The following is a 24,693-nucleotide window of genomic DNA, read 5'->3' as shown; positions in this document are numbered from 1 at the left end:
GGACAAAGGTGGAATTCAGGCTGCTTTTCCTTTTAGTGTTATCACTTGCATAACTTCGGAGTCACTACAAAACATTGGCACCCAATGCAACCTTTGGCCACATTATATTTCCATTTCCGTCTAGATGCTTTTTTAATAAACAATAATTTTAAATGTGCAATTTGTGCCAAAAAATAACCTAAATTTTTGGTAGAAAAAAACCAAGCAATATTTAATATCTAATTCAATAAGGTATGTTTTCTGGGTGAAGGTACAGGGCCCAGCATCCAGGGAGTCTACGCATTATCCCGTAATCTGGAACATTGTCCCATAATTCATGGAAAAGTTTAGATTTATTTTTTGCGGCGCCCCCTGTTTACCGTAGGGAGAGCTAAGGCGGTGTGGCACTGAGGGCGAGGCTACAGAAGAGGCGGGGGCGGGGCGGAGCAATCTGAGAGTAGCGTTACGTGCTCGAGCCCGCGAGTCGCGCTCCTCGTTCCTGCCTCGCGAGCCTCGGTGAAAGGATTTGGCGCCAGGCGGATCTCTCTGCAGCTGCCGCAGCCATACGAGCCAGCCGCCTACGCCCCGACCGCATCGAGTTCTTGCCGTCGCCGCTGCCGCCATGAGCTGCTCGCCGGTGAACGTGAAAAAGTTGAAGGTGTCTGAGCTCAAGGAGGAGCTGAAGAAGCGGCGCCTCTCCGACAAGGGCCTCAAGGCCGAGCTCATGGAACGGCTCCAAGCCGCGCTCGACCAAGAGGAGACCGGCGGAGGGGGCTTAGCCAGCACCGAACCCGGCAATGGCAACATCGAGGAGTTGGGAGAAGCCGCTCCGGGCGGCGGAGGTGCCCAAGAACAGTCGTCGATGGCTTCGGGAGGCGAAGGCCCCGACCAGGCCGCGGCCTGCGACGACGATGAGGAGGCGGAGTTCGGCGGCTGCCAGGAGGAGGAAGAGGAGGAGGAAGAAAGCATGGAGTTGGGCGAAGAAAACGGTGAAGGGGCGGGCGCCGGTGACGATGAGGCGGCCGACGACGATTTAGAAGAAGACGACGAGAACGGCGACGACCAAGGCTTTCAGGAGGGGGAAGATGAGGAGGAAGACGCCGGCGCCGGCGCGTCCACCACTAGCAGCAGCGGGAACGCCAACGGCCATGGCGCCGTGGGGAAAGAATTGTCTGGCAAAGGGGCTGTCGCTCCGGAGGCCACGGCTTCGACTCCTGCATCCTCGGGCCAGCCCGGCGCCAAGCAGCTTTCGCCCGCCCAGCAGTCGCAGCAGCAGCAAAAGCCCGGAGGGCCCGCTCGCCCTGCGGGTGAGTACTTCGTGGAGGCCAGGTGGGCGGGGGGCGGTTGGTAGCTTCTTCACGGGGTCGGGGGGCGCCGCCATCTTTTTCTTTCGGCGGGCCGCGGCGACTCGTCCTTCGGGGATTTCCAGGCCTCGCGCGCCGCGTGTTTTGGAGGGGGGAGGGGCGCTTGCGCCATTTTCGCGAGAGCGGCGAGGGTGCGGGGGAAGGGCGGCCCTGAGGAGCCGCTGGGGCGCGCTATAGAACGCGGGGGGGAGGGGGAGGAAGCGTTTGTGCGCTCTTGCGTCACATCCGCTCGCGAGGCGCCGAGGGCTCGTGTTCAAACGCGAAGCGTGATGGAGGCAGGCAAATCCTTCCGATGTAGGCCTCCTTGTGAGGTTACGAGATCTCTTGGGAGCCGCCTTCAAATTTATTAAGCGGAAGTGAACCCTGAAGCCGCGAAATGGCCGCCTAGCTCTGGAAATGAAACAGAAAGCGGTCGATGGATATAGATATGCGTTTTTGCTTAGTCGGCTGTAGGGCGGATCTTTTCCAGAGCAGGATTTTTGTCCCTTCGCGTTCCACTATATTGCTTCTAATGTACTTTATTTTTTCCTCCAAAAATTCCAAGGAGAAACTAAATCTGAACAAAAACCTGGCGAGAAAAAAAGGGGAGTGAAAAGACCCCGGGAAGACCACGGACGAGGCTATTTTGAGTATATTGAAGAAAACAAATACAGCAGGTAATAACTGGATATTTAAAATTTTTAATGAAATACTGAAATGTTTTCCGATAGTTGAATTCAAGTGCCTTTTTTAATCGATCAGGGCCAAATCACCACAGCCACCTGTTGAAGAAGAGGACGAACATTTTGATGACACAGTGGTTTGTCTTGATACTTGTAAGTAAAAAAAAAGTGCTGGTCTCTTAAAAGGTACTTTGATAAGACTTTGAAGATCTACTTATGCTTATTGCGCAGCTGAGGTACAATTTCTGCTTTTATTTGAATTAATTGTTCAGTGTCCCTTACTGTAATTTATCAAGATTGTTTCAAAATGGAATGATGAAAAGCCAAATGGGAAAGTGGTGCAACATACAGAGATATAGATTGAATGTATTTTGTACCTATGCCTAACTTTATATTTTAAAATTAACTTTCTAGCATCTATATTAGTCTCTGAATTATCATTTCCCCATCCACATTGGGTTGCTATAGAGCTCTAATGTATATTTCATCACTCCTACATTCTGAAGTTTGGTAGGAAGTATTCAATGGTGCATGGATGTAGGATTGTGGTTATAATGCATATAAAAATGGATATATTTTAGAGATTTACTTGGAAAATCTCACTGTACTCATTCTGAATACTTTTATCATATGAACATTTGAACTAAAATACTGTAATAGAGAAATTGTAACTTCTATATTCCTATCGAAGCCAATATGATGGAAAATACTAATTACTGGTGAATTTTTTAAAAAATTATCTATAAAAAGCTATTGGAATTTTATATTGTAGGTGTTACTTTCAGAGCTGTAATCAAGTATTGTTAAGGGTTGAAACGAAAAGCATAATCCTGCATTGGTGAAGTATTGCAAACTGAAATCAGTTTAAAAACATTTATATCAAGTTTACAATAAATCAGATTTTTCTTTGCTGCAGGTTCCTTCAGTTTCGTCATGCAATGTTCCCCATGAATTGGTTTAAATGATATGTGATTAAAGCTCTATTTAAATATAAAAAGTGTACCTAATATATGGAGTATGGCTATTGAAGAAAACTGTTCTTTTATATAAAAAATCTTATCGCTTGCATGTTCACTGTAGTTTAGAATGAACAATGAGCTTTATTTTGGGATAGAGAGCTAACAGATCCAGGGAGGCTTAGATGTGAATAAGTATACTTTAGAGGCCTTAAGTCCTGTTAAGGAGCCAAAATTTTAAGTTTGGCATTAAAGGCAAAAATACACTGAATATCTTATGCTGCTTTGAGTGAATACGGTAATATCTGTCACAAGATATTGAAATTGATGAAAAATATTTATCTCAGTACCCATCTATAAATCTCAAGGTACCCCACAAGTTGAAAATGATATAGAAATTTTGGGAAACATGGAAAGAGAATATTGTCATTTCATATAATCTGGAAAGAATAGTGTAGAAATCAAGTTATCAAACATTCTAAGTTATCTTATTACGTATGACTTGTATTTATAATAAGATTCTAATTTAACATCAATTTGGGAAGTGTGATTATTTTGATGTTCTTTATTCAAAAGCACCACTGAAAATTGCTTAACTTGACACCTAAGTTGTCTTGAAAATCATCTTGTGTACTGTTTTAATTTTCTGCTATAATGGACATAGCAAAGCATACAAAGGAGCATATGCCAAAGGAAAGTTGGGCAAACTTTTGGCATTTATTTTGCTACTAATGTGCTCACTTTCCTATGCTGGATACCTGTTAGTGACCACGCAGAAGTAAGCAAGTTAGATAAGGAACCACAGCAAATTATTTGCTTACTGCAGTTTAATTGAAATTGTTTGCATAGTTATCTGAGTATTTCCCGGATGCTCAACAGAACTCAAAATCTGGTTCATGGAGCTTTAAAAGCTCTTGATCAAAGGTAACTGCTTTGTAAATAAATGGTATCAAATAATTGATACAAGGGCAACTTGATCCTTTCTGTGTATTGTTAAAAAGTTTGGAAAATTTTACAAGTCATCCAATCTCCAACTATCATCTATTTTATATCCACATTAGTTTAAATACATAACAAGCACACTATACCTAAGCTGCATGTAGAAAAAATTAATTCTGGAGTCAATTTAAGTGTCCATTACATTGATTTTACTGCTTTGTTTTGGAGCTTTTACAAAGAGGTGAGCTAAATTAATTTAAAATACAACCATGGTAATTCAGAAATGCATGCAAGTTTTAAAATCAAAATAATTTGAACCACAATTTTTAAAGATGCTATTTATTTTCATGTCCCAAGGGTATTTTTTCCCCAAGAGGGAACTGGACTTTCTGGTTTTTATTTGAAGATATTTTGCTTCAAAGACAAACCAGAAAGTCCAGTTGTCTCTTGAAAAAAAGCACCATTGGGACAGCTATGACCTGGATGACTGAAAATCTCCATAGACATTGTTCATTTTTATGTTAGAATGTACTACAACATATTTCAACTATATCCCACCTCCCCCTTTTTTTGGGACAGATAACTGTGACCTACACTTTAAAATCTCAAGAGATCGTTTTAGTGCTTCTTCATTAACTATGGAAAGTTTTGCCTTTCTCTGGGCTGGAGGACGAGCGTCCTATGGAGTTTCTAAAGGAAAAGTCTGTTTTGAGATGAAAGTAAGTGAAATTAATAGTGGTGTTAGGTGCTCATTGATGCTGAAAGTGTTTTTGCTGAAAATCAAAGGCAAAGAAGATATCTTGTTGGTATCTGAAAGTATTATGAATATGTACAAGGTTTAATTAAAAATGAATACTTAAAGAGTATAATAACCCCCTTTGCTCTTAAAGAAAAAGCTTACCAGAAAATAATTGTTGCCTCTTGGGAAGAATGTATATGATTAATATTAAATTCACTATCAAGAGTTTATTAAAATAATTAAAATATAACCAAAATAGCATCAATACACAAACAGGAAATGTGTCTTTTGAGTTCAGGTTTGCAAAAACAGCAAGAAAATGACCATGTGGGAAATAGTTATGTTCAATATGGCAGGGTGTCCAGCAAACCTGGAAATAAGGGAATTACCAGGGAAATCAGCGGTTCGGGAATAATCAGGGAATTAGTGAAAAAAATTGAATAAATCTGGACAAAAACAAACTATTAAAATGTTTAAGTCAGGAGAAAATCATGTTTAAAAAAACAGATCATGCTCCCTGGCAGTCAAGCAAAAATTACCATAACTGGCAACAACTTGCTTCCTCAGCCAGCAATATTTTTCCATGGCTTAGCCGTTTGGTATGACGCCATCTACAATCACGCCTTAACTAAATCGCAAGTTACAGGGAAATGTCAGGAAAATATCAGGGAATTTTCAAAATGCTTTTCCCCTGGACACCCTGATATAAGTATAGCATGAAAAGTGGGCAGGAAAGATGGGTATGTCTGAAATTCTGAAGAGAAATTCCTGAAGGTATATATTTTCAGCTGGTTTTATTGTCAAAACTAAATACTATTTTTCTGGAATAGGTAACTGAAAAAATTCCTGTTAAGCATCTGTATACAAAAGACATTGACATACATGAAGTGAGAGTTGGCTGGTCACTAAACACAAGTGGGATGCTGCTTGGTAAGATTTTTCTTTCCTGATTTTTCTGTGGAGTTTTTTTCCTGCATTCTGAGATGAGAAAGGACAAACTTCAATTTTAAAAAACTGGTTAATTATATCCTTGTTTGGAATTAATTACATTTTATTTATATAACAAGTTTAGCTAAGTGTACATTTGATAGCAGACCAGTTAGGCATCTTTGGTTTCTCTCCCCCACACCCCTCCTATTCTTAGCTAAACATTTTATTATTCATTTCTTTTAGTAAAGGGAAGATGAAGCAGCTTCTGTGTAATCTGCTATATTATAGCAAATTCGGTTATTCAAAACTTTTGTCTCGAAGTTTTTAGTTGCATTGGTGTTCTTACAAAATTGAAATATTCACGGGTATGATTTGTGCCTGAAACTAGATTTTGTATTCACAAGAAGTAAAAATGAAATGTTTTGTGTTAAGCTTCCAAGGCACACAAATCAACATAAGTTACAAAAAAAGTTTCAACAAACATCATTTTCACTTTTGGGAGTTCTTCCGCATTGGAATATAGAAGGTGTGGCTTCTGGCTACTGGAAAGAATTTCTTGTAAATCAAGGAAAGAGTTATAAGTAATTAACACTTAGAAACCACTGATTTTTTTCAAGTTTAACTCATTTACTTCATGACTCCCTTTAGGATGGTGAGTGCTTGTGAAAATAATTTTTCAGAGATTGGCATAGAATGCTAGAGAGAATCCAATTGGATAGAAAAATAATGGAGTTTTATTGCCATAGATATTTTAAAACCCTCCCTGCCAAACTATAACTTTTTTTCTCCAAAATATAATTTGCCATGTGCCATTAGTAAGTTTTTGTGTTTTTGACAGTTTGAAAGCCTCATCTACAATTGTTCATATTTATTAGGTGAGGAGGAATTCTCTTATGGATATTCATTAAAAGGGATAAAAACATGCAATTGTGATATTGAAGATTTTGGTGAGAAATATGATGAAAATGATGTGATCGGATGCTTTGCTGTAAGTCTTCATTATCTTATTAGCGTTGTACATGTTCCATATTTGTTGTTATGTGCTTGTAATTTTTAATAATGAACAACTAACTGGATAACTTTATTACAGTAATAAGCATGCTGAGTTTTTTTTTGTACCAAGTCATTCCAGATTCAACCAATAAATCCTCTGAACTGGAAGTTATTTGAGATGTCCAGGAGATGAATATTAAAATAATATATTTCATCTGGAACCTCAAATCTTAATTCCTTCTGTTTAATGGTGAATTTACTTAATAGCAATGAACTACTTTAAAACAGGGTAGTCGGGGAGGAATTAAGTCAACTAAGACATTCCTAAATAGATTAGAATATTTTTCAGACTCTTTCTCTAGTTTTGTTAAGACCTACAGTCTAAAATTTATTGTTAAATTGTAACTAGTAATCTGTTTATATTTACGGTTTCTTTCTGATATCTTAAATTACTAGGGATTTGCTGTTAGCTTAATAAAGTATTTTTTGTTATGACAGAATTTTGATGGCGATGATGTGGAACTCTCTTACTCAAAGAATGGGCAGGACCTTGGAATTGCTTTCAAGATCCCTAAAGACGTTCTTTCTGAACGGCCCATTTTCCCACATGTCCTCTGCCATAATTGTGCAGTGGAATTCAACTTTGGCCAGAAGGATGAGCCTTATTTTCCCATACCCGAGGGGTATACGTTCATCCAGAATGTTAATCTGGAAGATAGAGTTAGAGGACCCAAAGGACCAGAAAATAAGAAAGACTGTGAAGTAAGTACTAGCCCATTTTTGAAGTAATATAAAAACTTAGTGTTTTCAGAAGAAATTGTTGTTTTTTATGTTACCTACTGTGTTCTGTAATGCTGAAGGCTTATAGTACAAGTTAAACACTTGGGTAGATACTGAAGTGTTTTATTTTGAGGCCTTGTAATTAAGATCATGACTACATTTTCATTAGGTGGTCATGATGATTGGTTTGCCTGGGGCTGGGAAGACTACATGGGTCACCAAACATTCAACAGATAATCCTGGAAAATACAACATCCTTGGAACAAATACTATTATGGACAAAATGATGGTGAGATATTATTGTACTAATTTATTGCACAATTTTTATATATAGAAACTAAGGTTGTTGTAAATACTTTGGCAGTGGAGTTAAAGGTCATTTGGTTGACTAGTTTTATAAGTTGTGTGTTCTTCATTGAGGATGTGACATTATTGGAAAGGGCAGGGACAGTTGTTCATGTGAGTTGGGAATTCACTAAATTGCTCATTCTTATATTTGGAAATGTGGCTGTTACTGTGCTTCAGATTCTTGATTGAAAGGTAGTATTAAAACTATCCTGGCTGTTCAGATGAGACAGTTCTTTTTGTTATTTATTTGACATTCCAATAATTAGTATTTCTGATTTGAAAGATGATGAAACTGGCTAATCAAGTTAACACTTTGAAAATAAATTGGGATAGTATGTTTAATTCTTAAGATTTGGTGTCTTTAGTGAAAGGATAAAATGGCTTTATTTTTGACAATTTATTGACCTTAACATGGATAATAAACTTAAAATCAGAAATGACATATATCCTACTTTGACTTTTATAGGTTGCAGGTTTTAAGAAACAAATGGCTGACACTGGAAAACTTAACACACTGCTTCAAAGAGCACCTCAGTGTCTTGGCAAATTTATTGAGATTGCTGCTCGTAAGAAACGGAACTTTATTCTGGATCAGGTATGGGGGTTAGAATTCTTTGTTACTAATGCAATTAATCCGCAGTTTAAGTAAGGGGTATATAGTCTAAACTTCAGTGGGAAATAGTATTTGATGTATAAAGTTGAAATTGCAGCATTTATGTTCAAAATACAGTTAAAATCGGGGAAAATGGTTACTCTAGAATCTCGGCCTAACGTACATAGCTTCCTTCTACTTGTAAACTTCATTGCATTATACATATGGAGGTGAAATCTAAGCACACTAATTTAACTTAGCTCTAACAATGACAGCTACGTGTAGTAAGTTACTGCATTTTTTTCAGACAAATGTGTCTGCAGCTGCGCAGAGGAGAAAAATGTGCCTGTTTGCAGGCTTCCAGCGCAAAGCAGTTGTTGTTTGCCCAAAAGATGAAGACTACAAGCAAAGAACACAAAAGAAGGCAGAGGTGGAGGGAAAAGATCTTCCAGAGCATGCAGTGCTCAAAATGAAAGGCATGGAACATAATCTATACTGTGTTCTAGGATGTTGAGTATCTGTTTAAAAGAGTAATGTAAAATCTATAAAGATTCAAAATTTCTTGCCTTAAACAATTAATGCCTCTTTAAAAAAACTGGAAGACTTCTGTAACTTTGTTAAGACAACACTATATTGTGTTCCCTCTGCTGCAGTCCTTAACACTATTCAGTGATGATATGCTTCATGCAGATGCACAAAGCTGTCTTGGCATTAAAGTGCCCTAGAAAACGAAGCTAAACATGTTTAGTGGACATGTATTCCCAGTTCAACCTTCTAGGGAGAATGTGTCAAGTGTTCGAGAATCTTGCTTGCTCTTAGCATCTTGAGTTGAAGATCACCTGTCTTATATTCCTTTTATATAGGAGGGGAACTTTGGCTTATTCTAATAATTTCAGAAATAAATACTGAACATTGAGGGCTCTCTGTCTTATAGGAAATTTTACTCTGCCAGAGGTGTCAGAATGTTTTGATGAAATAATCTACGTAGAGTTGCAAAAAGATGAAGCTCAAAAACTTCTGGAGCAATACAAAGAAGAAAGCAAGAAGGCCCTTCCTCCAGAAAAAAAGCAGAATACTGGTTCAAAGAAAAGTAATAAAAAGAGTGGTAAAAACCAGTTTAACAGAGGTGGACAGAGAGGACGTGGTGGATTTAACATGCGTGGCAACTTCAGAGGAGGAGGTAGACAGTAGTGCAATTTGTCCTATGTTCCGTATATTGTAGGAATCTTAAATGCCTGATCCTAAAGAACTCTGAAGGGTTATCTAGTTCCAGAAAGTTCTCTGGCTCAGAGGCAAGGCAGTATCACTATCTGTAAAGTAGGATAAAGACATGCACTTGCTGAAAATCCCTTTTGTCGTGATTCATGGTTAATATGAAAGTGACAGGTGGTGGCTGAAAATGTTGGGACTTGGCATTTCCTTTCACTACAGTGATTCTTAAGGAAATCCTTTTGGGGTCCTGTGCCAGTTGAGGTTTGGATTATAGTCGCAAAGTTCATGGCAACCTGGGTTTGGGGCAGCAGCTAACCATTGAAGGGGAGCAGTTGCTTGTAGTTGTGTGCCTTTCTGGGTTAATAGGGTTTTTTTAAAAAAAGGGGGTGGGGGAAAGAAATAGAATTAGTAGCATTTTCCCTCCACAGTCCCTGGAAATCGTGGCGGCTATAACAGGAGAGGTGGCAATATGCCTCAGCGCGGAGGTGGAGGCGGTGGCGGCAGTGGTGGAGCCATAGGCTATCCGTATCCTCGTGGTCCTGTCTTCCCTGTAAGAGGAGGTGGCGGCGGTGGAGGCTATTCAAACCGAGGAAATTATAACAGAGGTGGAATGCCCAACAGAGGGAATTATAATCAGGTAATGTGTTGTTAGAACCAAGAAGATGGTCTTATTTTCTTGAATAATTTGCTTTCAGTAATCAATCTAGATGTATGTTGCAATGATAACTAAAGTTTAAGGAGCCTGTTGCTGATAGAATGTCTAAAGTTTTAAACTTTATAACATTTCAGTTACCTTTACTTTGAATCAGGTTTTTCTTACATGCTTTACCAGATTCCAGTGATCTCTAATCAAGGAATAATATCTGTACTCATTTATTTCTAATGTTATTTTGTGTGCAGTTGTAATCAAGACTCCAAATGATGATAAAGACATAAACATATAACATAATATGACCAAAGAACAGTGAGCACCAGCCACATTTAGTGTTAATACAAGTGTGCAATCAGTTGGAGTCCTAAACTGTTAACTTGTAGGCTGAGTCAGTTTTAAAAAAAAAAAAAAAATAGTACAGGTAGAATTCTGGCAGATTCAAATTATATTTGGTGCAGTGTTGCATAAATCACAGCTATTAACCTGAACAAAGCTTTTAGGTTTCTCTAAATGGCTCATGACTGTTGTGCTTTATAAGAAATAGCTTGCAAACACATTTTCAAATATGCTATGACGTATTGGGAACATGCTCTTAGTAATAGGTTTAGCATTTTCTTCATAGACAGAATTCATATCTAGCTGGGATACAAAACCTTTTTCTCAACTAAAACGATGGGATTGACAGATTTATGTTCAACAGCCAACCAATTTAAGCTATTTCTTGTTTTGTTGTAGAATTTCAGAGGAAGGGGAAACAATCGTGGCTACAAAAATCAATCTCAGGGCTACAACCAGTGGCAGCAGGGTGTAAGTATGCTTCTCAATTTTAAATAAAACATTGTTTGCATATATCTCACTCATTCTTTTTATAAGACTCATAAGTAACAAAACATTGTTCTCTTTATTCTTTTTCAGCAATTCTGGGGTCAGAAGCCATGGAGTCAGCATTACCACCAAGGATATTATTGAATTCCCAAATAAAAATGAACTGATCCATATTTCTTCAAAACCTTCACAAGAAATCGACTGTTTTCTTTAGTAGGCTAACTTTTTAAACATTCCACAAGAGGAAGTGCCTGCAGGTTCCTTTTTTAGAAGCTTTGTGGGTTTTGGTTTTGGTTTTTTTTTTTGTACATTTTTAATTGCAGTTTTAAAGTGAATCTTAAAAGAACCTCAGCATTGTGCACGATGAGCGAATGTGTCAGTATTTCAGGGTTCTTACATTTTATCTGTAAAATGTGATTTTTTTTTTACCACAACAAAAGTAAAATGTTGCTTTGTATCTGGTGTCCTCTGATTAAAGATTTTTTCTCCTCCCCTCAATTTCTAGGAAACAGTCGTGAGTCATCAAAACAGAATATTTAGCAACCAGGCTTTTTTGTCTCCCCCTCCCCCCCAATACAATGTAAATAACATTAATTACACTCCATCTTCCACTCCATTCTCTATATAGTTTTTAGGTATGGAAGAGGGAAGAAAAATCAAAACAGTTTTTTGGCAATAAAGAAAGGGATATTCTTTCTTTTTTAAAAAATTTGGCAATGTTTTTGAAGAGGGAAAACCATAAAAACTAAATAGTGATGGTGGAGTGCACATCTAACCTGGTTGCATTTGTCTGTAGAGGCTCAACTTGTGAAGGTACACACCATCAAATTTTTCCATTGTTCTGCATTTTGATTCTGAAAAAGCTGGCTCTGCCCATTTCTTATTAAACAAACTTGTTGTAAATCCAGTTGTCTAATGGGATCTATATAAAGTTAGCTGTGTGTCTGTAACCCTTTCCCCACAAATACTGTGTATTTAGTGTGCTTGTAGTAGTATACTCCACCATTTTGTAAACAAATGAAATTGTGATTCACCCATTTTATATCTAATTTTTAATCATGTTAGTTTTCAGATGGGTGTGTCTCCTTAGCCTGCTGATTTACTTTAAAGAAAGTGGGTGGAGAAATTAACTTTAGCAGTTTGTTTGCAATAAAATAAAATCATTTTACTCTTACTCTGGGATTCTCACCACATTGGTCTAAAATCCCTTTAATGAAACAGTTAGATTCGTAATTGATTTCTGAGAAGGTTCAAAATGTATGTTCTCCACATCCTATGATATAGGGGAGAGAACCCTACACAAATTGTCATTTTAATAGAAAATATGCCTGTTTATTATTTTTGCAGTTTGAATTCCTGTGTTGCAAGTTACTACACTAAAGCTAATAATGGCTTTCTTATGTCCACTAATAGTGATTAAACTCCTAACTTCATTACCAGAATTTTTCAGAACTCTGACTGCAGTTTAATATAGATGAAAATTAGTAGCAGAGAAGAATTGCTTTGGGAGTGTTGGGTACAAGTGAATAATTGAGTTTAACAGGAGGAGTAAAATGAAAGTGGACATTTTTGTGCATTTTATCGTGAATTCCATTAAGTTGGCAATCATGGTTTGCATGTACTATTTTCAGCATTTCTAGTTCTTGGGAAACATGTTATCCATAGATTTTAATAGCTTTCAGCAAAATACTGATGTCCTTGAAAACAAGTAATAGAATTTATTTTGATTGAAAAAATATTTGTTTCCCAAAATGCACTTGGCCTTAATAAATTATAGGCACGCCTGAGAATCATTTCTCCCTAATTTGTTGTATTTTGTGCCTTTCCCTCCTATTTATTTATTACTTAGATTTATTACTTAGATTTGTATGCCGCCCCTCTCCGAAGACTCCCCATTTGTATTTGGGCTAAGAAAGGTTTTGGGATGCTTTGGATGGATTTTTGGGAGCTTAGTTGCATGCTTTACTGTTCAGACTTAGTATCAGTCTTAAAATATTTACTAACATGAACACGTTATTCCTAGATTTGCTTTAATAGGAAACTTAAGCAATCTGCATTCTTGTAGGTATTCAATATACCTGTGGACGTGCTAATATCATAATTGGTTTTCTGTAAAGAAAGCACCATTTTTGTGAAGGGATATATATGCTCTTTAAAAAAAGACCCTTTGTGACAGTAGAAAACATTTGGGAAGCTACTTTAGTTTTCGAAAAGAAAGTTTGTAGGAAACTACCGTGTTTCCCCAAAAGTAAGGCGTGTCAGAGGTTTTGCAGAATTTGCTAATATAAGGCACCCCCGAAAATGAGGCATAGTCAAGTTTACACGGCACGGTGGAAAAACAAAGGCATCCCCTGAAAATAAGACGTAGCACAACTTTTGGAGCAAAACTTAATATAAGACATTGTCTTATTTTCTGGGAAACGGTATTTTTTATTGTACACACTACATAATTTCACAATTCTATTGGCTTTGGCTCGAGCAGGCGCCAACACATCCACTTAGTGCAGCAGTTGGTCCTATTTCCAGATCAAGAGATGTATTTCATGCCTTAGTTGTTTCCTAGTTGGATTATTACAATACATTATGTGGGCATGCACTTGAAAAACATTTTAAAAACCAGGTAGCTTAGAAAGTAGCAGTGCAGGCATTTTGCCACTATTTGCTTCCAACAAGTTTCTGAATGCATTGCTGGTTGTCCCCTTTAAATCATACATAGCACAAGGCCAAAACACTAGTGGTTTACATCTGTTTTGCCAGATCTGGCAGCATACATATATTCCAGGTCTCTCTGAAAGTCATTCCTTAGTCTTGTGAAAAAGGCTGGGTTTCTGGTTCCAATTTTCTTGGCTTCCCAGAAGACCTGAAAACAATGCTGCTTCTCTTTCAGGCTTTAGGGCCAAGATGCTAGCAAGTCCCTCTTTGTATTTTGTTACATACATGTTTTAGTTTGGGTGCATTTTACCAGTCATATTTATTTTTTATACGTTAACTACGTATTTTCACCTTGTTAGTTACAGATAGACTGCCATATACATTTTCAAAATAAGTAACAAGTGTGTTGTAGGCCAGCGATTCCCAATCTTTTTGACACCAGGAATTGGTTTAGTGCAATGGTTCTTAACCTTTGTAATGCTGTGACCTCTTAGTACAGTTCATGTAGTGACTCCCAACCATAGGTCTAGTGCCAGTTCTCCCAACAGAGCTTTAAGCTGATTGGCGAGAAGGTCAGAGGGACACCCCCACTGTAAACACCTGATTGGTTCGAATGTAAACATGTTCCAAGGCGCCAGAATAGAAGCTTTAATTCCTAACACCATGGGGACTTCGTTTTTGCATGGTGTTAGGCAATCCCTGTGAAATGGCCGTTTGATCCCCAATGGGGTTCTGCCCCCAGGTTGAGAACCACTGGTTTAGTGGAAGATACCTTTTCCATAGCTTGGGTAGGGATGGTTTTGCTTGCTCATCTGCTCACCTCCAGTTGTGCAGCCAGGTTCTTTATAGGCCATGGACTAAAACCCACAATGAAGAACATAAGTACTATTCTATCAGTTTACACCAGAGGTCTTCAAACTTGGCAAAGCTGGCTGGAGAATTCTGGGAGTTTGAAGTCTACAAGTCTTAAAGTTGCCAAGTTTGAGGACCCCTGATTTACACCTTTGGCTGAAAATGGAATTAACTAATTAGTTTTTCTCTAGATTCCCAAACACCTTAAGTGTATGACAAAACGGACCAGGGTCCTCAAAATGTCCTGGAGTGTTTCATGCCATGTTCTAATGCTAAATGAGAACTAAAGTTAATTGGGGCTGGGAAGTCCCTGGTTCAAGTCCCATTCTCAGCGAAAAACTTTGGAACAATAACTTGGCTAAACGTACAGGTTTAATAAGAGTGGAATGCAAACTGCTGCTAGAGTCATGTTTTAAGTTGTTACAAAATTAAATAAATAGGGTTGGCTGGTTAAACACTTTTTTCTAACAATAATTAGATGATAGATTTAAAATGGCAGTAGAAAGAAAACAAAATCAGATAAGTTGAACTTGAGATAACTTCAAAAAAAAGATGAAGCAATATATTTCAAACAGCATTTTACTCTTCAAACATGAAAATTTTTCATGACATTGAGGGAGAGAAGTATTGATCTCTACTTGGGAAATCCAGGCACAGATTTTGAAGGCTACAGCACTGTGGAACTGTAGTGGACACGAACAGAAAAAAAACGTTATTGTATTTCCAATTGACAATTTCTATAGGTGCTAACAAACTACAACTGCTACCAAAAATCAGTTGAGCCTAAGTAGGTTTTAAGATTTCCAAATAAAGGAAAATTATTTGTAGCTCAGGGTTGAAGTGAGGGGCCCTTGATATTCTCTGAGCTTGCTTGTTTCATTACCCAAACTAGATGACATCAGTGATTATGTTACCTAGTTTGGGTAATTAAAGGTGCAAGAAAACAACCTCAGCACTATTCACCTCGTTTAAGATTTAATGAGATTTAACCATTACAGAATTTGGGATTTGTGGTTGCAACTTTATGACTTGGACAAAGAAACTAACCTGCTAGAGATTTATACTACATGATTTCTCAGTGCACTTGGGACAGACTTTATTAGAAAAGGGTATTGCACATTAAAATCATACATTAATATATTGTGTTCTTTATAAATACTTTGTACACATGCAATCAAATGAACATACTGAATTTTTCTACTAGGTATACATTTTAATTAAAAGTAAGGAAAGAAGAATCATTTGCTTTTTAGCAATATTCTAAAGGTCAGTAGGTCAGTAATCTAGTACACTTTGGTAAAATGTTTTTTTGAACTATTTGGATCCTTTATAACTGCCCATTTAAAAAAGTGATTGGTAGATAACATGCTATACAGTACATGCATGCATGCATATACCAGCTTGATGCAAAGCCTGCACAAATTATGACTGAAGGAATGACTGGCACAAGAGCAAAGGCATTGCTAACATTAGATTCTAAATATTTTGCATGATCATCAAAAATTCTAGCATTTGAAATGTATTAGTACTTTGTAATGTGAGTTTGGGCAAAATACTAAATTTCCTATTAAAATAGGTACTGCGAATGGGAAAGTTGCACTCAGAGGCAGTAGCTTTAAAAGATCAAAGTAACCACTACTGTCCTTTAGTTTTGACTATTTTGTCCAATGGATAAAGCTTTCAATGTGCTGTTGCTATATTTTTAATTAATCAGAAAAAACATGGCTACAATGTGCCACTGGAAAGATTTCTGCCATGCTCTCAAAGCAGTATATTTACATACAAACCAATATTAAAATGAGATTTTTTTTAACAATATAAGAAATGTTTCATATTACAGTAAGGTACAGTAAATATACATAAGCAGTATATGCAATTTTAATGGCATTGCCAAAACTAACTGCTTTTTTCATGATTATTTCTCTTTGTGGGATCAAACTCCGTGCCTTCAAACAATATCTTGTTTTTTATTGCTTCTTGAACCATGCGTTGCTGAAACCTTAGTTTTGCATTGTTGTATCTACAATAGAACCTTTAAAAAAGCACACAATTATCACTTGCATTATTTATATTTTGTTTGCTTTACAGCAATTAAAAAATTGAGTTAGGAAAAAAAGCCTCCCCTTTTTACAAAATAGAAGTTCATCTATTATCAGACTGATATACATTAATCTTAAAGAACATCTGTTGCATAACATTTTTCTCTATCCCTTATGGAAGAATATTTCATTCCCATTCATATTTATATATTTCTATTTTCTGTGTCAGTCCAAAACTGTCAGACTTCCACCGGTACTTGCTATGGAAGCTATTTCAAATGCTTTCCCCATTATGCCTTCACAAAAAAACCCCCAGCAGATATGCCTACTCTTTTTTTCATTTCAATAGCCTTTTTTTAAAGAACAGCAACTAGTTTGAAATTTTAAAAGCTTCTTGGTTACCTAATTTAAAAAAATTGTATGGTTGCCAATTAAAAAACAACTGGATGACTCACAATAAATTTAAGAATCACAATTTAATGCCAATTCTGAAATCAACCAAGTTCTATATGAAAATTATGGAAGAAAATATAGTTGCCATTGCTAGTGATACCAACTGGATATAAATTTGGACCGATGCATAGAAAGTACAATTCTTCCAGGTAATAAGGAAATCTTATACAAATGATAATTAGTAAAAAAGTGCCAAGGGTGAGCACCAAAAGTGTAGATAAATCTTAAAACAATAAGCTATCATTTTTTAATTATACCCACCAGCATCCTAACGTCATCACAAAGAAACCTCCTACTCCCAAGTTATAGGATCGTTTCACTTTGCCTGGTGATGAGAAAAATGTTCTTACTCATGGAGAACATGTATTGATAAGGCAGCAATAATATAAATGTAGGAAATCACAGTAACAATCCAAAATAAAGTGATTTATGAAGTTTAACAAGATAAATCCGAGCCGATTATCTAGGTCCTCAGCAGTCAGGATTCAGGCCCGACTACAGCACGGAAACTGCTTTGGTCGCTCTGATGGATGATCTCTGGCGGGCCCGGGACAGGGGTTTATCCTCTGTCCTGGTGCTCCTTGACCTCTCAGCGGCTTTCGATACCATCGACCATGGTATCCTGCGCCGGCTGGAGGGGTTGGGAGTGGGAGGCACTGATCTTCAGTAGTTCTCCTCCTACCTCTCTGGTCAGTCGCAGTCGTTGTTAGTGGGGGGGTCAGAGGTCGACCTCTAGGTTGCTCCCTTGTGGGGTGCCTCAGGGGTCGGTCCTCTCCCCCCTGCTATTTAATATCTACATGAAACCGCTGTGTGAGATCATCCAAGGGCATGGGGTGAGGTATCATCAATACGCAGATGATACCCAGCTTTACATCTCCACCCCTTGTCCAGTCAGTGAAGCAGTGGAAGTGATGTGCCGGTGTCTGGAGGCTGTTGGGGCCTGGATGGGTGTCAACAGACTCAAACTCAACCCTGATAAGACGGAGTGGCAGTGGGTTTTGCTTCCCAAGGACAAATCCATCTGTCCATCCATTACCCTGGGGGGGGGAATCACTAAGCCCCTCAGAGAGGGTCCGCAACTTGGGCGTCCTCGATCCACAGCTCACATTAGAGAAACATCCTTCAGCTGTGGCGAGGGGGGCGTTTGCCCAGGTTCGCCTGGTGCACCAGTTGCCGCCCTATTTGGATCGGGAGCCACTGCTCACAGTCACTCATGCCCTCATCACCTCGAGGCTCGACTACTGTAACGCTCTCTACATGGGGCTACCTTTGAAAAGTGTTCGGAAACTTCAGATCGTGCAGAATGCGGCTGCGAGAGCGATCATGGGCTTCCCTAAATATGCCCATGTCACACCAACACTCCGCAGTCTGCATTGGTTGCCGATCAGTTTCCGGTCACAATTCAAAGTGTTGGTTATGACCTATAAAGCCCTTCATGGCACCGGGCCAGGTTATCTCTGGGACCGCCTTCTGCCGCACGAATCCCAGCGACCGGTTAGGTCCCACAGAGTGGGCCTTCTCCGGGTCCCGTCAACTAAACAATGTCATTTGGCGGGACCCAGGGGAAGAGCTTTCTCTGTGGCGGCCCCGGCCCTCTGGAACCAACTCCCCCCAGAGATTAGAATAGCCCCCACCATTCTTGCCTTTCGCAAGCTTCTTAAAACCCACCTCTGTCGTCAGGCATGGGGGAATTCTTTCCCCCTAGGCTTCTACAATTTATGCATGGTATGTTTGTATGTATGATTGGTTTTAAAATAAGGGTTTTTAGCTTCTTTTAGTATTGGATTGTCGCATGTTGTTTTTACCACTGTTGTTAGCCGCCCCGAGTCTACGGAGAGGGGCGGCATACAAATCCAATAAAATGAAAATGAAATGGAATACTTATTTTAGTTGCATAGGAGTTAATGAAACTGCATTAAACCTGAGATCATCATTGTAGAACGATTATTTGGAAATTACAAAGAGCATATTAAATTGATGGAGGAACAGGAAAGGTAAACTATCAAAATAAGACTGTAGTTAATGACTGCAACAGACTGAATTATTCTTTTCTATTAATTTGATCACTGAATTATTCTTTTCCTATTAAGTTTAATTAACATTTAGAAGTTTAGAGTTTTTTGCCAATATTCAAAGCTTAGGCATTATTGACATGCACTTTTTCTAGAAAGGAATGCAGAGTAACAGAAGCACTATTTTGAAAGATGTGTCAACTCTGTTTATTAAAATGGTACACAGATGGCAAATAGCAATCTGTGAGAAAGTATGATGGGAAAATAAAATAAAAAAACCTACACACAATCTCATATGTTAATAGGTATTTTTTACTTACTAGTTGCCAAAAAGTGCCCAAGCCCTACACCTAGACCACCCAATATTCCATAAAGAAATGATTGTCGAGCACAAGGAATTTTATGGATTTCCAACATCTCCTGCAGAAAGGACTGAAAAGAAATACTATATTGTAGTTAAGATATACTGTACTTAGGGATCACTGAATGTAATTAATAAAAATTTAAGATCCTGTTTTTTAAAAAGCATCAACCTCTGCTATAATTAAGCATAACAGAAATTTGGTGAAAACTTTTTTACTGAGCCAGAAAGACAGGAAAAACTGAACAGTAAGGTCAAACAATTACTTTAGTTTTGCAACAAATAAAACTCATTCATCATATGTTACTTGTAGTAGATTTTTCAGAGATTAAAACTTAGATTGGATACAGGAAATATGCTTCCTTTGATTCTATTGGTTTACAAGTGGTCTCTGATGGTATTAAATAGATTATGAACTGGGTAGCTCTAATATTACTTTCCTGGTGGATATGTTGCAGAAGGTGATGATTGGTCACATATCAACATCAAATTTATGTATCTAATTAAGTTATATGTCATGTACACTGCTCAAAAAAAACAAAGGGAACACTTAAACAACACACTATAACTCCAAGTAAATCAAACTTCTGTGAAATCAAAACTGTCCACGTAGGAAGCAACACTGATTGACAATCAATTTCACATGTTGTTGTGCATTCAACTTTGAACAGGAGAAAGTATTCAATGAGAATATTTCATTCATTCAGATCTAAGATGTGTTACTTGAGTGTTCCTTTTGTTTTTTTGAGCAGTATATAAAAATGAAATCAGTCAGATAAGGTAGAATCTATAACATGTATAACTGGAAGCTTGTCAGAAATCTAACCTGGAAATGAGAAACTTCTTGGCAGTGAGAACAATTAGATGGAACAGTTGCTTCCTGGAATTGTGAGTGCAACTCACCATCGCTGGTGGTTTTGAAGAAAATACTGGACAACCATTTGTCTGGCATGGAATAAAGACTCCTACTTTGGGTGGAACGGGGGTTGGCCTAGAATATCAGCTGAATATAAAAGTATGTACGTGGTAGTTCGGCTGTACAAAAGAATGAATGAGAATTGAATTGCAAGTGTATGGTGTGTATCTATGCATGTAAAGATATAGCAAAGGGTTGAGATTGAGAAGAATGGGAAGATGGAGAAAGTCATGGTCTATGGAATTATTCATTCATTCATTCATTCATTATTAGATTTCTATGCTGCCCTTTTTCGCAGATTCAGGGCAGCTTACAGCAAGAACAATACAAAAATGTAGAAGAAATCCATTATTTAAAACAATCGAGGTGGCGCAGTGGGTAGAGTGCAGTACTGCAGGCCACTAAAGCTGACTGCTAGATCTGCAGGTCAGCGGTTCAAATCTCATCACTGTCTCAAGGTTGACTCAGCCTTCCATCCTTCCGAGGTGGGTAAAATGAGGATCTGAATTGTGGGGGCAATATGCTGGCTCTATTAAAAAGTGCTATTGCTAACATGTTGTAAGCCGCCATGAGTCTAAGGAGAAGGGCAGCATAAAAAATCAAATGAATGAATGAATGAATAAATAAATAAATAAATCTAAATCTGAATTACCGTAATAAGATCTGCAAAAAAGAAAAAAGGGCAAAAAGTTTTCAGAACCAAAGGTCACACAGAAAATGATATATGGGTGTGAAGAAAACAATTATTTGGGACATTCTTTGTCAAGTGGACCAATTTTCAGAATCTTCCCCACTCAACCACCTTCCATTTCAATGAAACTGCACATATATTCCTTATGGTATAACCATGAATGTTTGGAATATGGACCTAAAATTTTGCACAACTGAGTTTTATACCATAAGGAATATATGTGCAAAGTTTCATTGAAATTGAAGGTGGTTGAGTGGACACCTGGTCCACTTGATAGAATGAATGACTCATTTGGCAGGACAGAAAATTTGGATTTAGTGAATGGTGTTCAGATATCATAACTGTAATCAAACTTTGGAATTTGTTACTATGAGATATGATGGTGACTTCCAGTTTGCCTGGCTTCAAAAAGGTTTGACCAATTCATAGAAGTCAGACAATCAATGGCTGTTAGACTGTGATATACACTAAACCAGTGTTGTATTTATTATGATGTATGCCATCCTGAGTCGGTTGAGAAGGACCACATAGAAGTCAGATAGATGGACGGATGGATGGATAGATAGATATAGATAGAAAACACCTGTTTTAGAAAGCTATCTGATGGGAAACTAATGGGGTTCCTTATGCTGTCAATTGGCCACTGTGAGAAGAGATTACTGGACTAGATTGGCCAAGGATTCAATCCACCTTGACACTACCTATGTTTTTATAATAAATTAGATGTGACTACACTTTTTTCATATCTCGACTTTTAATTTCTTCATTTGTCATTCCCTTTCTATACTTTGCATAAGATTTCTTACTCTGAACAGAAAGTTGTGACAGGTGTGTGTGTTGTCTATATTTAGCACTGCTATATGGATATGCCTGTAATACATTGTCACCAGACAAATAAACACATTTACACATTTTAAAATATGCATATGCTAAATTAAGGATGATCTTATCCTTGGGACCTTTGAAAGTCTGATACCATGCAACAGCTCCTAAGAATTTTAAATTAGCAGAATGCTGAGCATATTATATTTTATAAAAACTCTCTTCCTAGCAATTGTTTGTTCATTTTAAAAATATCAAGTACACTTGGTCTATTTTTTTAACATCAGAACAATAATTAAGATCATAGCCCCACACGATGTTTTTACCACTATTTTATTTTATTATTATTATTTTCAAATACATATTGGAGGTATGTAAAGATATAATATTTATATATGTGATACTAATAAAAAGAAAAATAAGAAAAATAAACCTTAGATATAATTGCATCAACAAATACAATTAATTCAGTTAAGATTGACTATCCTTCTTCCATTTTTGCTCTTTCCTCCTGGTAGCCAAACTCCCTTTAAAATACTGCTGAACAGCAGGGATTATGGCTGTTATTCGGGGGGGGGGGGGGGGGGGTCGCTTGGGTGCAGCGGCATTTCCAGAAGCAACCGTCAGCAGCCCAACGTGGAAGGGGGGAAAAGGAGCCTGTTGCTTTAAAGGAGATTTGGCAGATTAAAATTAAATCCAAGTCTCCTCCGTTTAGCTCTCAAAAGGAGGAGACGAGAGGTCACCGAAACCTTCGTGTTCAGAGCTATCAGAGCTATGGACGGGCAGAAGGGAGGTTCGCCTAGCTTGGACTGCTTGAGTTTCACGGCTAGAAAGGCGGTACGTTTCGACCAACCGAGCCTTTCGATTTGAAGCAATTCGGCGAAGAAGCAATTTTCTTTAACGATGATTTCACTTGCATTACCTTCTTAGTCTCTTCCTCCGACCCCATCATCAGGCAAGCGCCGGGGCTTTCTTTCCCCCCAGTCCAGGCTCAAAACTACGACCAGCGAGTCAGAATGCCGCGATAGGCAGAGAGGCCTAAAAACCACCACCAAGCAGCCGCTCTACCCACTCGCGTTTCCCGTCCCCCCCCCCCTTCCGCCCTTCCTTAACTCGGCCTCTCCTTTATCTCTATGGTGCTGGGAGATTGAACTGACGCCATTTTAGGTCTAAGAGATTGCGAACAGGAATCCTTTGTTCAGTGAGATGGGTCACGGAGCAGCGCGCGCGCGTCGTTTGCCCGCGCGCGCGCACTTGCTCCTTCCCGCGCGTCGCTGTTCTGCGTTCCCGTCTCTGAGCGCTCAAGGGGAAACCGAATTTTTTTATCTATACACTTTTTGAAATTAAAAACACCCCATCCACCCGGTTATGTACTCTAATAGAATGACTAGAGAAACGCATCATAGGAGTCTCTGGGAATGATAAGACTTTCTGGCTTGGAAATTTGAGCTGCGGTGGAGTGTAGTATCAGTTTAGGGAAGGCTGGATTAGAATATCGGTCTTAAAACAGCTTTAAACAAAATGGAGGAATACCCCAGTATGGCACTTTAAAGTAATGCTGCCTGGTTGTATATTACAATATTTTTATAAAAGTTATGTGGAGATATTTAAAATCTTTTGCCAACCCTTTCAAAATTCCTCTTCCCAAACGTTCTAGATTTTTCTGTATCCAGTTTCCAGCTATCAATAAATATATTACATTTTAGATATCCATAATAAAATCATTTTCATCATGACTTGCAAAAATAGCGCAAAATAAGTAAATTTTTGTACGTTCAAAGCACTGCGAATAAGTTGAGAGAAGATAGAGGGGAGAAAGCGTCATATATGGGTAGTCCTCAATTTATGGCCATTTGTTCAGGGACCATTTGAAGCTACACCAATGCTGAAAAAATGGATTTATAGCCATTGCTGCATCCCTGTTGTAGAAAGTTAGCACCCACCTCACTCCTAGAAGAATGAAATATTTTAGGAATTAGTAAAAAGGCAGAAAGAGAAATCTTAAGACAAGAAACTCAACCCAAGCTCTCCCCGCCCCCCCCCCCCCAAGCAGATATTTTGGTTATCTAGGACAGTGTTTTTCAACCAGTGTGCCGTGGCACACTAGTGTGCCGCGAGACATGGTCAGGTGTGCCGCGAAGCTCAGAGAGAAAGAAAGAAAGAGAGAGAGAAAGAAAGCAAGAGAGAGAGAAAGAAAGCAAGAGAGAGAGAAAGAAAGCAAGAGAGAGAGAAAGAAAGCAAGAGAGAGAAAGAGCGAGAGAGAGAGAACAAGAGAGAGAGAGCAAGAGAGAGAAAGAAAGCAAGAGAGAGAGAGAAAGAGAGGGAGGGAAGGAGAGAGAGAGAGAGAGAGACATAGAGGGAGGTAGGGAGGGAGAGAGAAAGAGAGCAAAAAAGAGGGAGGAAGGAAGAGAAAGAAAGAGGGATGGAGAGAGAGAGAAAGAAAGAGGAAGGAAGGGAGAGAAAGAGGGAGGGAGAAAGAAATGGAGTGAAGGGGAGGAAGAGAGAGAGAGATAATTTTTTTGACCAAACTTTGTTTCCCCACCACCACCCCGCTCAATGTGCCCCAGGGTTTCGTAAATGTAAAAAATGTGCCACGGCTCAAAAAAAGGTTGAAAATCACTGATCTAGGAGACAAAAGACTGGGCAGCTTATCCACTAAACAAAAGGATTTCACCCTCAGGACATAATAGCCCTCTACCTGTTCTGTCTGGGTTCCCCCAGACCTCAACACCAACTAAAAAGAGTAGCCAGACACGCTGGTAAAAAGCAAAGTCATTTTATATCTTTGAAAACAAACACAGATAACAAAAACTGTTCTTACAAACTGGAATGCTATGAAGTTTCACAGAAGAGTCACGACGGCCAGACAATACAACAGGCTTCTTGCTGGCACACACACCACTGTAGATAATAAAACCCACGCC

At 38.5% G+C, this 24,693-nt stretch overlaps 2 protein-coding genes across 2 annotated transcripts; one reads left to right on the top strand and one right to left on the bottom strand.

Annotated features, from left to right (window-relative positions):
- The first annotated feature begins 362 nt into the window (after positions 1-362).
- HNRNPU (heterogeneous nuclear ribonucleoprotein U) lies at positions 363-12,145 on the top strand. The gene is made up of 14 exons (XM_070734070.1): positions 363-1,286; positions 1,888-1,999; positions 2,085-2,158; positions 4,480-4,619; positions 5,470-5,569; positions 6,445-6,557; positions 7,061-7,324; positions 7,512-7,631; positions 8,157-8,285; positions 8,590-8,758; positions 9,217-9,462; positions 9,923-10,131; positions 10,882-10,953; positions 11,062-12,145. The coding sequence occupies exons 1-14, from the start codon at positions 602-604 to the stop codon at positions 11,113-11,115; spliced, it is 2,487 nt and encodes an 828-aa protein (XP_070590171.1). The 5' UTR covers positions 363-601; the 3' UTR covers positions 11,116-12,145.
- A 2,893-nt stretch (positions 12,146-15,038) lies between these two features.
- Positions 15,039-23,021, bottom strand: COX20 (cytochrome c oxidase assembly factor COX20). Its single transcript, XM_070734052.1, has 4 exons — positions 22,692-23,021; positions 19,300-19,411; positions 17,229-17,292; positions 15,039-16,507 (listed from the first exon to the last, which is right to left on the bottom strand). The coding sequence occupies exons 1-4, from the start codon at positions 22,719-22,721 to the stop codon at positions 16,372-16,374; spliced, it is 342 nt and encodes a 113-aa protein (XP_070590153.1). The 5' UTR covers positions 22,722-23,021; the 3' UTR covers positions 15,039-16,371.
- Positions 23,022-24,693: the final 1,672 nt, after the last annotated feature.

Source organism: Erythrolamprus reginae, chromosome 1 (genome assembly GCF_031021105.1).
Source record: "Erythrolamprus reginae isolate rEryReg1 chromosome 1, rEryReg1.hap1, whole genome shotgun sequence".
Taxonomy (NCBI): Eukaryota; Metazoa; Chordata; class Lepidosauria; order Squamata; family Dipsadidae; genus Erythrolamprus; species Erythrolamprus reginae.
This window is presented reverse-complemented; position numbering and strand designations above follow the sequence as displayed.